Consider the following 15,355-nt stretch of genomic DNA (forward strand, 5'->3'; position numbering starts at 1 on the left):
TCTGCAAATCGAGCAATATGAAAACCATTGAAAATGAGTACCATTTTTTGCTAGTATGTCCATTTCACCGTGACTTAAGAAGTAAATTTTTTAAACAATATTATTGTCGTTGGCCAAATATCACTAAATTTGAAAAATTAATGTCATCAAAATCTAAATCTGTTCTACTGAACTTAGCAAAATATATTTATTTTGCAATGAAAAACCGCATCTCATAATACACTCTCTAAATTTAAATATCTTTATTACTAACTCTATTTTTTCCTTAACAACTAGAACTTTTTTTAATATATATATGTAACAATATATTTAGTTTTTTTGTATATCTAGACAGTTTGTGAGAATTGTTTATGTAATTTGAACTACTCTCTTCGGATAAAATTTCATTTCTTTTGTCATGTCTGTCGCTGAACATTTTTGTTTGTATTGGCTCTAAACATATGTTTATGTTTTATGCTGAATAAAATTTTGTATTGTATTGTATTGTATATAGTATGTAAAAAAGTTTGCCATCAACAGTTTGAAAACAGGTGTGAAAAAGTTCGTATTTGAACACGTGGCGAATCGTTATTAAACTGTTGCGAATCGTTGATAATCGATCTGTGTCGAATCGTTAGTGTGGCGAATCGTTACATTACCATTTACAATATTTTCTAATAATAAATGCAACAAATATTTGACATTTTATATCTTATGATATCAAAAATGCAAGCAGTAATGACCTGTCTGACGAGATTTTCACATTTTCTGACAAGCTTATATTACCATTGTTTTGACTATCCATGTGAAATATTTCTATCATAATTCATTTATGTATTTCTATACGCTGACATTGTTTAAATATTGAAAAAAAAACAAAAACAACAACAATAAAAAAAAAAAAAAAAAAAAAAAAAAAAAAAAAAACAATAATAGCCATGGAAGTTGATGATTTCATAATAAATTGTCTGCAAACGTGTGTCATTAAAACACTGCTATTTTTTTTTTTAATTTTCTTCATTTAAAGTGCAAAATAAATAAAATCTGAATCGGGATAGGTGTAAAATATTCCCATGGTGTCTCATATATTCTAAAGTTACACTTTAGTTTATTGAATAATTGAAGCATGATGACTTTTTATTTCTATGAATGATAATGAAATTGTGATGTTCTTTGTTCCTTATTTGCAGCTGTCTGTTCTCCGTAAGAATGTCATCAGTTAAAAGTTTTTATATTCTTCTTATTATTTTTTTCTTTGCTTTTGTCTTGTGACCACAGAATTATTATATTTGTAATTATTGTATGTAACGAGATACTGTAAATGTATAAGTTACCGGAATAAACTATTTTTTCTCTCTTCTCTCTTCCCTGTAAAAAGATGATATTTATTCTGGTCCGAAATGTCCAAATCAATGGTCCGAAGTGTCTAACACATGATCCCAAATGTCCAACACATTGTCCGAAATTTCCAAAACAGTGGTCCGAAGTGTCTAACGCATGATCCGAAATGTGCAACACATGGTCCGAAATGTCCAAAAATCTGGTCCGAAATGTCCCTAAATATGGTCCGAAGTGTCCCAAAATCTGGTCCGATATGTCTTGTCCGAAACGTCCATGGTCCGAAATGTCCTATTACCAATTTATGTATGTATCCCATCACCATATATCCATATACCATAACTAAACCAGCTTGAGAAAAGGTGTTGTCGTTTTCAGCAATTTGGGAAAGAAATAAAGTCAAAGGAGTTTCAAGAAAAATTCAGATATATATTCAGTTATTTATGCTTTAAATTACAAAAATCAAAGACATAGATAACAGAGATAGGCAACTTCCTAGCCAGTTAAAATATCACGCGTTCCTGCTAAACTTAAAACTTGTAGCAAGTAAAACTTATTAACTAGATATCCAAATCAGTAAAATAATCCATTTTCTGAAAGCTTATGCATTTGTCTATGGCTGCAGGTAAAAATATTTACAGTTCCCATTTGAATAAATATTACATTATTTTTTAAAGAGAACTACTTAATAATTTTTGTTACAAAACTATAGGACAAAAAACTGGCTCAGTGGGTATGTTCTGCCATGTTTTTCTAAGTGAAAGGCATGTAAAGTTACAAATATTTTAACATGCAGCAATAGACAAAAGATTTATCTTTCAAATGGTATATAATATTAAAAGATCAAATGAACAGCCATTAAGTTTTATTTGCTACAAAATGCCTAATTTTTCACTTTTTGATAGGCATGAGTGATATTTCAATGGAGTATATAGGAGCTGCTTTGAATCATTGATTTAGATTTTGTACAGAAACCAATTAGTGAGTCTGGCGTACCATGCAAGGCCTGCTTCATCGTTTGAGAAGAAAGCATCAGGAATTAAGAAATTGCAATATTAAACTCTAAATTAGTTAAGAGTTTGATACTGTTCCGTACGATCGCCTATTGCAAGAAAGTTAAAGGTTATCTTCTGTCCTGGTTGTCGCCCCTCCTTAAAGACAGATCAATGAAAGTGGTTACTCGAAAATAATACATGTTGACGCCGGCGTGCCGCAGGGAAAGGTACTCGGTCCATTTATGTTCCTGTGTCATATACCACGACCTACCACTTAGTGTAAAATCTCAGGTTAGACTTTTTGCAGATGATTGTCTGTTATACAGACACATCTTAGATCATTTCAAACTCCAAGAAGATCTAGTCGCTTTGGAACGTTGGGCCTCAAACTGGGGCATGAAATTTAATGCGAAAATGTGTTACATCCTTAGTGTCAAAAGCAATAGTGCTCACTTCTACAAACCGAATAAAACCATATTATAACATGTAAACTCAAATCTCTTTCTCGGTTAACTTATATCGAACAATTTTACTTGGTCGAATCATTTTCATTTGCAATAAGAACAACTCGACACTGGGTAGCTTAGACGGAATTTTAAACACTGTCCTAGCTCTTGAATGTTTTAAATCAGCTTTCATAGCACTCGTGAGATCACAACTGGAATATGGTCCTATCATTTGGGACCCGTATTTCAAAAAGGATATTGAAAAAAAATTGAAAAAGTCCAACGCCTCGGCGCTTGTTTTATTATGAACAACTACAGGTCCACAGAAGAAGGAAGTGTCACTCATATTGAACATAAATCTCTTAGAGACCGACATGTGTACAACCGGTTGAAGATGCTCTACAAGATAGCAGGGTATATGTTTACCTAACACCTAGTCATCATAGACGTACTATCAAAGTGAAATCTTACACTGACTTTTTAACATTGAACATTTTAGATTGTCATAATAACTCTCGTTCTTATGTAATATCTAATGCCCACACAATCCCATCAATTAAAAAAACTCATTCTTTGTGTGTTGGAACCATCTGCAAGATGTCGATGTACCGGCATGACCGAGTGACTGGTAATACAATGATCGCTTGCCGCATGGGTTCAAACTCCGTCAGGGGCAAGTCGTTGTTTCCTTGAGAATGAAACATTTCACTCATTGCTCAGTATTGGTTGGTTCCAGGGACGGATTCGAAAATGTGTCTTTAATTGATAAGATTATATAGCTTCCTGCACAAACGAACTAAAGTAGATTCCGTATAAACTAAGACAGACGAGGGCTTTAAAAAGTCCCTCCCATGCAGGTCACCTCTGATCATCCTTCCAGTAGAATCATACCAGAAGTGATCCTTCTACATACATGAACAGATATAGATGCGATTATCATAAATGACATGATGATAGTATGGCAGTAATTATTAAGGTGTGTCACAAAGACGTAACTCTGTCTGGCAGATTCTCCTGCAACCTCCTCTCATGAAAATGGCAGGAAGAGCTATATATTTTTCAGATGATAAAAATATGTTTGATTTTTTTTATTTAGGCGCAAATGACATGATGATCATTTTCTTAAGGATTCTCTTCTGGACAACATCGAGCTTACCGAACGCCCCCCCCCCCCCCCAAATGAACGTTTGTGTTTCGTCTGCGTGACTTGCGTCTGGACCGTATCCAATTGGACTAGGTAGTGTTGTACGAAATGATACATGAAGTATTCGCATGAGATGATATCGCATGTAGCCTGGCCATTTCAGTTGCGTTAATTTCTTCAGGTAGCTAGCATCTATCATGCTCTATAACAATTATTTAAGCTTTACATAATTCACGTTGCCCATTTCTAAAGAAGTAAGCATTTATTCATTTCTGAGTGATAATGTGTCTTTAAATTAAAAAGAGTCTTCAGTTTTCATTAACAATCTGTAACATACAACCGATTTTACTGGAGAATATATCCGATTTTACTGGAACATATAACCGATTTTATTGAAATATATAACCTGTCAATAATATGTACACAGTGATTGCAAAATTAAGGACTGGTGACACTGAAGAGTACGTACGTTTTAAAAATCGATAATTAATATTAAACAGGAACTTTATTTGCTCATGAGATCTGATGAAGAGCAAATTTGAAGGTTTTTTGTTTGCTGCACAGATGTATATTAAGACCAGATAATAAGAAATGTTTGATAAAACTACAATGGCCAGCCAGTCAAACAAAAAGTTATAATTTCTAAATTTCACTAGTTTAAAGCCAAACTCATCATGTTATTCTGGTACAAAATTTCCCACATGATTCCTTGTTGTACCAAAAGCTGCTTTCAAAATTTTAGAGTGAAGATGGCTTGTTCTTAATACATGTATATATAAATGCCATTATATAATATTAACAAAAACACACACATAAACTAAATGCTTAAAAGGCTGAAAAATTTAATTGATTATAAATCCAAATACAGTAAAACTTCTACAAAGTAGCCCTCTCAAGAGAATATCCATTTTACCAACATCTGTAATAGCTATATACACAATAAATGTAACTTGTTTAGAACAATAGATACCACTTAGCACCAATCCCAGAGGGATGTCGCTCTGATCATCAGATGCACGTGTAATTTCATCCAAAAAGAGAAAGTGTTATGGCTTTACGAAATCGAAGAGAGTAAACTACAAGTAGATCTATTATAATATAAGAAAATAGTTTGTCAATAAAAATGGAGACTGTATTTTAGAATAAATATGTCACAATATGTTGTAGTGGACAACTTTACATTGCCTTAATACGATTCTAAAGAAATACCAAATTAACTCGACAATATGTATTCAAAAGTCTTAAATGGTGGAAGTCTATTTTCATTCATTAAGACGAACAGAGATGTAAAAACATTATGTTAGCTTATATATTTAAAAATTAATGTATGATAGAAAGTCATGAAATAATACACAGACAGATTGACAGTACAAATGGGACTGCCCAGTGTAGTGATAGATTACTGGCTGCACTAGTCCAGGTTCCGTCCCCACAATCTCCTCCTTTACCATGAACAGCATCCACAAGATCCGGAAATACGTGCAACCAGAAATTAGTCTCCTCTGCATAAAAATATCTCGGACCAGGCATGTCGGACGGCATTGTTGCATTAAGTATTTGATAACCACCGCCAACAATATCGTACTTCTGCCATGCTGGTTCAATTGGTGTAGGATAGTTTGGATTACTGAAATGCAAAAAAGAGAAAGTCATGCTAATGTACAGCATTATTAGATCTGTAATGTGGCATTTAAAATGATTAAAGCCTCTCTAGGGAAGTACTTTTAATCCACAATATTATTTTAAATTTTTAAAGGTCTGATTGCTTTAGGTTTAATGGTACAGGAAGACCTGTGCGGCCGTTCGTGCATTATTTCAGCCTTGAGCGTACTCCTCAGACCTGAGTAGGGGCAAGTGTGTTGATAACGGTGACATTAACCTTTTGGCCACGAAGCCCCTCTGTTTTAAAGTTTTTATACTTTAACATAGCACATCTAAATTAAATTCACATCCCAGCAAACAGATATCTCATAGCAAAAGAGTCTCATATGTTATATATAAGATCTGTGAAGGCCCATATGGGTATGCCCACATATAGGGCAATTATGAAACCTATGTGCAGTATGTGGGCTGGTCTATGTAGATAGAACATATTAATTGGTCCTACATGGGGCATGTGTTGGCAAGCCAATATACAAAATGTATTAAAAAATGCGTATACATGTATTAATGTATTCTTATTGAAATAATATTTGTAATGAAATAATATTCAGTTAAAAATGAGTTAAAAATGAGTTATTAACCAGCAATAAAATGTAACTTAGAAGAAACTTCAATTATTTAACCTGAGCGCGATGTTTTATGTAAATAAATTGGCTGTTTAATACCTTATAGCAATATATCTTTGTTAGAGCATCTGCTAGTACAAGTATTTAAAAATTTAAAAAATACAAAGTGAAATAATGATAAAAGTATATCTATGTTTAGTAGGAGCAATAAGTTAAAGGGTACAATTAAGACCTTGTCAGTCACGACTCAGGTGTTGATCATTTGTTCGAGCCTAGAGACTATTAATTGCCATCAAAACGGGCCCGTATAGGTGCCCAGTTGGAACGCATATATATGGGTCCCACATATATTGTTTGCTTGGATACGAAATCAAATCATGAAAGATCAGATCTTCTTAGTTGAAAGCAAAATATTATTTAAAACTGCTAGATCTGTTTTAATTAATTAGATTGGTCGGCAATACTAAACATACGTGAGCCTGAACAAGAATATATAAATATGATCTTCTATCACAACCCTATTGTTTTATCTTATACTTGCAGTGTATACTATTGGGTAAAGAGATAACTCCGAGATAAAACCCGACACTTGATTAATATTTTTGTGTTACCTTTGTGTTTCAACAAAGAAACAAACAAGGAATCAATCAATCAATCAATCAATCAAACACACACACACACATGGTCACTAGTAATATAGGAGCAGCACAGAATGTGATGAAATTTTTCAATTTAGTAAACTTTTTAATAAGAGTCAAATAACATAAGCGTTTTGTTTTCAAAAACTGCTCCAAAATATTCTGTTTACCAAACTACATTAGGCAGGCTAGTTAGAATACTCTTAACCCCCCCCCCCCACCACACCCGAAAACCGTTAACACGAGAGAGATTTTTGAGTCTATATACATTGTTAATGATTCAAAGCATGAAGATAGCGTTGTCTATAAAGTTAAGACTTTACGGGTTCCTTAGGTCAAGGCCACACTTATTCATTATAATTTTGTGTCCACTGTATTTTTGAACCAATGGAAATTTACGGAAATTGGAACTTTTTAACCTGAAATGACAATAATTATAATATGTGGTACACATGTTTGGCTTTCGACAGAGCAAGGTCAAGATCACACTCAGTAGTTCAAAAGCTTTTGCCATACTAGTGGATATGTTTAGTAAAATGAAATTTACAGCACCATCTTACTTATGGACGAATGATAAATTTAAAGCTACTATATTTGCGACATGTAATTAAAGGCTGTTGTGACCTCATTTCAATTACATTAAAAGGCCTTTTCTTAATCCTTATCTGCTGAGTTTGTGGAATGGATTTGTCCATTTAAATTTAAAGGATTTAAATATCAAAATACAAAAAATGAACTTACAACAATATAAGGCCTAATTACAATAGCAAGTTACAAAAATCTGGTAGATTATTGAATAATTGCATACCCTGATTTGACAAAATTTGTCCAATATGTCATCATTTTCGTCATCAGATCATTTTCCCAAGCATTCTCTACTCCAACATCTAGCATGCCATAAGCACCCATGAACATGAGCTCGTCAGCGTGACCTGCGCCCGATATCCAACTGGGAGTGGGTAGTGCCCGGGTGGATGGTTTTGGTAAGAAATGATACATGAAGTTATTCTCAGAACTCGAGGAAGACATCGCGTGAAGGTGCGCCATTTCAATCGCTGGGATAGCATAAGTCAAATCTCCTACCAATTTCTCGAATTGTAAACGAAGTAAATGTTGATCGTACGGACTTGACCAGGATCTGTATTGAGCATCGACTAGCTGCAAAATTTCCTTTGAAAAACGCTTAAGAAATGAGAAAGTCAAAACAGCAGGTACAATATCATCTGTCCACCTAAAATGGTCAAAGCTAAAGTCTTCTAACTGAGACACTTGCATCTCCTTCGGAAGCATACTCATAATCCACGGTAATACACTCACTCCTTCGTTTGCATTAAATCCGCTCAGAATGTCAAGAGAGCGGAAAAATTCGACCTCTTCTAGCGATCTCGTTTTTGCAATCTTTGTAATATCACGAGTATTGATCTTAATCAATTCTCCATCAAAAACTGGGTTGAACATAACTGGTTGTGCAAGAATTTCGTCAACTTTTGTCACCCTCAAGCATTCTATTACATCGTGAATATTGTCCGTATTGCAGCCTACACCTTCAGCCAATGTATGCACATCTTTGCTAGTATCCTTTCCTAGGTCCATGGCAGGCATCGACATACTTCCACTTTGTGCTATTACTCTTTGAAAAAGTCCTTTATTGGCTGGCACTAATGCATGCTGAATAACACTCATGGCACCAGCCGATTCCCCTGCAATTGTTACTCTCTCGGTGTTACCACCGAAGTCGCCGATGTTATCATGGACCCACTGAAAAGCCATATGCTGATCCCAAAGACCATAGTTTCCTCTAGCATTCTCATCGCCAGTGCTGAGGAAACCAAAAACCCCTACTCTGTAATTAAATGTGACAACAATGATGTTTCCAGTTAACGACATAAGAGAAAAATCATATGTGTTTGCTGAGCCTTCTTGAAAACCGCCACCATAAACCCATATCAAAACCGCGTGTCCATCAGGTATCTCCGATTCTCGATCAGGCACGTACACGTTCAGGTACAAGCAGTCCTCATCCTGCGGATCTTTCAAGGTTGTTTCAAATATTGGACGCTGTGGGCATATTGCGCTGAACTTCTGGGCATAAAATGGCGACGTTAATGACGTCACGGGTTCCGGCTTGCGAAATCTCAGATCTCCAACAGGTGGCTTCGCAAAAGGAATTCCTGAATATTGATGCACAGTTTTGTAGGGCGAATCAACCGGTAAAATAATCTCGTTGCCAACAATTTCGCCTATTTTAGAACTAACTCGCGGATCCTGTGAATTCACAATTATAACAGACGAGAAAAATATCACCGTATAAAACTTCATTTTGTAGTCCGTATTCTTTAATTACAAAGGCACGAATGAATAACTGCATTCATTTCAGGGTGGATATTTACTATTAAACCGTTGGCAATTGAACTCAGGTTAACATTTACATTTAAGAGTAGTGAGTGTTCAACAGAGCAAAACGTTTATTTTTGGACACCTTTTCCAAAGTTTAAAAATGAGGATTTTTATTTGATATTTTAAAGGTTATATATTTATCCCATTTTATGTTTTGATGATCTTTATAGTGTGTACAATTAGGCCCAATCAATATGCCCCAGAAATACTTAAATTCTCATTTCTCAAAAGCTTTTTTTTTTGTTCCAAAAAGGTTACTTATAAATTATAGTCAATAACTTGAATCATCTTTTCAATGCACCTGTTGCCATTAGTGCATTTAGTAAATATAATGATATAAAGTATTTTGAATTGAAGTGAAAGTAAATCTTTGTTAACATTTCGTAACTTTCATCAGCGAACATTTATTTATAACAGGTGATACAGGCACCTATAAAATGCTCTAAAACCAATTATGGAAACGTTATAAAACTCATGTTTGCCTTTCTAAAGAATTAACAATTTATTTTTGTCCGAGGCATACTGTGCCTTAAGAACCATAAAACTTTATAATTTGCCAAATGAATTAGGTATTTTACCTTATAACACTTAAGTTATATTCTACTTGATAAATAGAGGATATTGAATGAGTGTAAGTTCAATACTGAATTTATTGCACGAGTTGAATAAAATTATATTTTGCGAGCCTCTGGCGAGCATAATATTATTTTATTCAACGAGTGCAATAAATTCAGTAATGAACTTACACGAATTTAATATTCTATTTATCACATACCAAAAATAAAGACCGTTTAAGATGAAATAGGAGTCATATTTCATTGACGCGCCTATAGTATAACGCTAACATTTAGCGCGTCTTTACACTATGTTTGTATAACGTTAATGACGTCACGTCAAAATATATGCACGACCGTGCAATACCATATTTACGGAGTCGCAAAATCGGCACGGTTGTGTGATAAACTTTTATATGAGCCGCGTCACGACAAAACCAATTTAACATAGTGCGTTTGCGACCAGCATGGATCCAGACCAGCCTGCGCTATCGCGCAGTCTGATCAGGATCCATGCTGTTCGCTATCAGTTTCTCTACCTACTATAGGGTTTGTAACAAATTCGTTTGTTTGATAACCCCTCTAAAACTCCGCAGCATAACGTATAGTATTCAAATGGGTATAGTTGTTTTGATATCCTTCAACGCGATATAAGACTCCCAAAAAGGTTGAAAGGTAGTTTGATTGTATAATTGTACTTGGTTGGCGTTTACTGGGCCGTGGAATTCGTTTTATAACTATAAAGGTGAAATCCTAGGACAAGAGTTTTTAAATAGACACCATACATACTAAAGTACATGCATAATATTTACATAGGTTTTGTGTTTGCACAAAATAATTACTTTACGAAACTGCTTAATTTGTGGTTTGGTTTTGTCGTTTTGACAGTACACATTTATGACCGTATGTCAGCCAGTTATGAAACCACAGTGTTATAGCGTTTATTTTAATTTTTATAATACGGGTTCAATATGGTTTGGTACTCTACGCTCTGCGAGGACAGTCAAACGGTGCTATTCCAGCTAAATTTCCCGTAGTTGCCCAAACTTTGAATAAAAGACAACTAATTTCTCCTTTATCCCCTACAATGCCACATAGCGGGCTGGAGTAGAAATTACTTATACAATTTCAGTTTATTCAATTACATGGCCCCGTTAATAGAAGATGTTTGCCCGCTGGCCAATATAAATTTGCGGGCAAAGTATTCTGTAAAATGACGCTCAATTTCCACAATGTGTAGAAAACTGTCCATGATAAGACATTTTCAAACATTTTATTTGAAAACCTGTGTTATAAGATGGTTAAACCAGATTGTCACTTATAAAGTCTCGACTCTTTTTAATGTGATCTGTCTTACCGGCGGTTATTTGTCGTAAAAATAGAGATCAAATCTAATGATAACTGGTGCAAATTTTTATAACATGTCAAAATAAACCTTGACCATTTTATGTGCCTCGGGAACGAATACATTTTCCCTTCTTTATGAAGGTCAAATGTAGGCTTTATAACGTTTGAATATTAGACTAGTTTAAGACTATGTTATGGAGTCACCTGAGTAAAGTAGCTATTTTTCATAAAAGTAGTAAAATGATAACAATTAAGGTACATGTAGTATTTTGACTTCAAATACAAAAGTCTTTATAACTGCACTTATTGTCCAAAAACGACAGTAGAAATGGATGGTTCGGATAATTTACCAACGAGTAACGTTTTAGAAACTTTAATAGTACATCAAAAATAAAAAGCTTTTAAAACCATTTCGGGACATAACGTGCCTTTAAATCATTATAATACTGCACGTTTGTAACGTCATTTTTATTGGATAATCGTGACGTTTATATTATAAGATATAAAGATTTTTGACAGGTTATATATGTCCCTATATAAACGATTGTTTGTAAATATAACCCGAGCCGCCAGTCAATTTTCTAAGAAATCTCACGTTTTTTCTCAAAAAAGCAAGTTTGCCTATTATAAATTCGTTATAAATATTCCAGACAGGTTATAAGACCGTATATAAATAACTGTTTGCCTAGCGGCTCGGGTTATATTTCCAAACAGCCGTTTATATTATTAGTTATAAAGATTTTGACAGATTATATGGCCCTATATAAACGGTTGTTTTGGAAATATAACCCGAGCCGCTACAGGCAGCGAGTTCCATTCAGCGCTACTTTAATGATCTTTTAAATATTATTAAAATGTTTTGAAACTAATTTTTGCTCTTTCTAAATATTTGAAAATTTATTCTTTTCTGACCAATATGCTTTGTGTGCCTTAATTTGAAACTTGTAGAAAGGGAGAACTCAAGATTAGACTGTATAACTACATACAGGGATAAGACGCTTTGAGCTATCTCTACCCCGGCCCCTAGTCCCAATTACAACAAAAAAATATTTAAAGTCAGTTATCACATTTAGGAGTAATGCTGTCATTATACCTCCATAGTATTAGTTATACTTATGAAAATTGTGTATTAGTATCATATTATTGTTATTAAATGTGGAAATTGACTTAAATGGTCCGAAGATGTAAGTGTAGTGTACAACAAATTTTAAAACAACTTGTTATACTCTGGTGTTACCTGGATAAGACGCCTGGATCTGATATTTTCTGCTAACCCCCATCAACAACCCAAAATTTTTATTTAACATGCCTTGGGGGAATTAATTGAATAGCATATAAAAATCTATAACGGGAAAAAAAGAATGGCCAGTGTGGGGGTCGAACCCACGACATTCGCGTTATTAGCACGACGCTCTAACCGACTGAGCTAACCGGCCAGATATCTACATGTGAAAAATATTTTGTAGAAAACCCAATACTAAGCTTTATTGTATGTAACGAGATAACTCAATGGTTGAAAATGGACCAATCAGTATGCACGTTGCAAAATGTTATCAAACTGATGACGAAAATGTGAAAAACTGTACACAACTTCTTTCATAATTTTTATTCTTTATTTTAAAACATATTTGTTCGAATATGAAGGGGAGATTTAGTACCATAGATATCACAGCCGTGATACGTGAGTTATTGAGGTATGATTCCTTCTACAACAACTGTCATCGTCAGTAAATTAGTCAAAGTTACTTCAGTTGAAACTGAAACTTGAAAAGTCCTTTAATAAAAGAAATCAACATGACATCATCAGTTCTCGAATTATTGTTGTGAAATACTTAAGTTATTCATTGTTAACATAGATTTTTTCTTTAAACATAAAGGGTATATTTTGTCCTTAGTAAATAGAGAAAAAAACTTAGAAGAGATCTAGACATGATCTGATGGTTCAAAAAGCCTATTTAATAGTCCAACTATTTGTACTGCGCAACAAGATATTGTGCTGTTTTCGTGTCTGGACAATATCTCACCTCTCGTTAAAGCTAGATTCTGCCACAGAACGAAAATATCTCAGAATCAAGCTTTGGCACATCAATATATTTTGACTAGCCTATTTAATAGCATACATATGAACTCTCCCACTTTCTGCAGTCATATTTTCAAAGATATTTCTTAAAATAAGGGGTATTTTCACATATTAAAGAAATCTCCCTATTTTTAATGTCAGAACTTCCTTCTTTGTTTATTGCAAATTCTAAAATCTCCCTCTTTTTAAAGTAAAATCTCCCACTTGACCATCGAAAAAAGTTCACATGTATGTAATAGGTAGTCAAATACAGTAGTAAAATTTGAAATATATTGACGTGCCAAAGCTAGATAAGGGAAATATTGCCCATACACAAATTAGCACAATATCTCAACGCATAGTAGTTAGTAGATACAGTGAGTAAAGTTGGATTAGCGGATAAGGTATATCCTCAAGGTACTTTATACCGGGAGGTACTTTGTACCGGGAATGTCCAGATATTACAAACAATACTTATATGCAAGTGTTTTTCACATTAATTTCATACAAAAAATAGCATTTTTTGAAGAAAACTCAAAGTTTTAATAACCCTATTCACATAAATGTGTTTTACGTATAAAAACCAGTAATATTGCTAACATTTTGGACCCATCATGATATTTTGAATGTGTGTGCAAATGCTTATCAAATTATTACCCTTTTACTGTGTGATAACTGATAAATATTGAATAGAACTTTAGTATCATTAACAGTAATGGACCATTTTCATATGTTTTTAACTTTTTATTGATTGCTTAAAAGTCATTCCTGGTATTAAGTACTTAAAAACAAAAGTGGTTGCCACTCATATGAGGTTATTAACAGAACTATCTTTTTGATGTATAGTTAAAATTTCTTTTGGATGATTGTTATTTTCATCAAAAAATGGTACCTCCTACAGAAAATAACTATTTTATATAAGATTTTTTTTGTATTATATGATGGTGGGCCTAATAAGGCTTACACTCCCGGTAGATAGTACAACCAGGATACTCACTGTAGTCCTATAAATATGACATTGCTTTGAGATATTTTTACTTAAATGTGGCAAAACACCATCATAAACTATAACAAGCCAGTAACGTCTGCTATATTGGACTAGTGGGTAGGTTCTCAATATTTTGACCGCAGGACCAACCGATATTATACTAGTCTAGTAGATGTAAAGCTGTCATAGATAGAGACAATATTGATGTATCGTTGATATTTTTCTGTCATTCAATAATTGTTACACTTTTCCCATTTAAAAAATCGATTATTATGATAAATTATTTAAATGTCTATAAATTATGAAAATTCTCTAAAACAATACAAAAGCAGGTTGCCACATGTAACATATTAATCTGTTGCTGGACTACATAATGGACACATTTCATAGTACAGATGACAAAAAAAATGGTCAGAAAGACAGTAACGAGACTTGGTTGCAAGATTATTTTTTTCCCCTAGTGTAGATATGATTATTATTAATTGGTTTATCTTACTTTAAATTTTCAGGTTTGTGAGTATGCGTGTGATGAACGTGTATGATGTTGACAACAAAACCTACCTCATTCGGCTTGGAAAGTATGTAAAATTCCCGTATTTCAGTTTTTTAATATGAAGAATTCAATATAACTTAAGTAATACATGAAAGTTAATTATCAAACAACCTTACTACATGTACCTATTCATTACTAGTTCCGACTTTACTCAGAAATAACAAAACAAGTGACTTGTCATTCATTCAAAATAACTTTGGTCTAAAACCAAACCTGAAATCGATTAATAAATATTATTAAATATTGGCAAGGTTAACCGTTATTATGGTTTACTTTATATGTGCACTCCTATCGGGTCTTAATTTACATTGTATTTTAGGCCGGACGATAAGGCAATGATATTGATGGAATCTGGTATACGTTTACACAGCACTGAATTTGAGTGGCCTAAAAATCCGGCACCTTCTGGCTTCTCTATGAAGGTATAAACCATATTGTATATTTTATGTACTGGTAAATACATCTTTTATGTTATACGTCTTTTATGTTAATATTTCTAATTTGGAAATCGAACTATGAATCTTTTGACACTGTGTAGAAGATAAAAAATATGTTTTATTTATTTCTTTTGTCAATGTCAGTCATCAAGTTGTTTGAACGTCTGAATACATTAATCATAATGATTGTATTAAATTATCAGATTTTTAATATGGCGCAGAAGCCAAATGTTTTTTTATCAAACATTATTA

At 33.6% G+C, this 15,355-nt stretch overlaps 2 protein-coding genes and 1 non-coding gene across 3 annotated transcripts in view; 1 reads left to right on the forward strand and 2 right to left on the reverse strand.

Annotated features, from left to right (window-relative positions):
* Positions 1-4,727: 4,727 nt before the first annotated feature.
* LOC132731234 (cholinesterase 2-like) lies at positions 4,728-9,169 on the reverse strand. Its single transcript, XM_060717374.1, has 2 exons — positions 7,577-9,169; positions 4,728-5,529 (listed from the first exon to the last, which is right to left on the reverse strand). The coding sequence occupies exons 1-2, from the start codon at positions 9,085-9,087 to the stop codon at positions 5,241-5,243; spliced, it is 1,800 nt and encodes a 599-aa protein (XP_060573357.1). The 5' UTR covers positions 9,088-9,169; the 3' UTR covers positions 4,728-5,240.
* Positions 9,170-12,428: 3,259 nt separating this feature from the next.
* Positions 12,429-12,502, reverse strand: Trnai-aau (transfer RNA isoleucine (anticodon AAU)). Its single transcript has one exon. It is a non-coding gene; the product is annotated as a tRNA-Ile (tRNA).
* Positions 12,503-12,611: 109 nt separating this feature from the next.
* LOC132731257 (ribosome quality control complex subunit NEMF-like) overlaps positions 12,612-15,355 on the forward strand; it is a 32,352-nt gene continuing 29,608 nt past the window's right edge. The window contains 3 exon segments of the mRNA XM_060717415.1: positions 12,612-12,760; positions 14,623-14,691; positions 14,986-15,088. Of these exon segments, the coding sequence (XP_060573398.1) occupies positions 12,705-12,760; positions 14,623-14,691; positions 14,986-15,088 (228 nt within the window). The 5' untranslated portion in view covers positions 12,612-12,704.

This window comes from Ruditapes philippinarum, unplaced genomic scaffold (assembly GCF_026571515.1).
Source record: "Ruditapes philippinarum isolate M1 unplaced genomic scaffold, ASM2657151v2 ctg124_1_1_1_1, whole genome shotgun sequence".
Lineage (NCBI taxonomy): Eukaryota > Metazoa > Mollusca > Bivalvia > Venerida > Veneridae > Ruditapes > Ruditapes philippinarum.

Coding starts and splice junctions, on each gene's coding strand:
- LOC132731234 (XM_060717374.1), bottom strand. CDS start 9,087: ATGAAGTTTTATACGGTGATATTTTTCTCGTCTGTTATAATTGTGAAT. Junction 5,530..7,576: donor ACAAATTTTGTCAAATCAGG/GTATGCAATTAT, acceptor TTTGCATTTCAG/TAATCCAAACTATCCTACAC.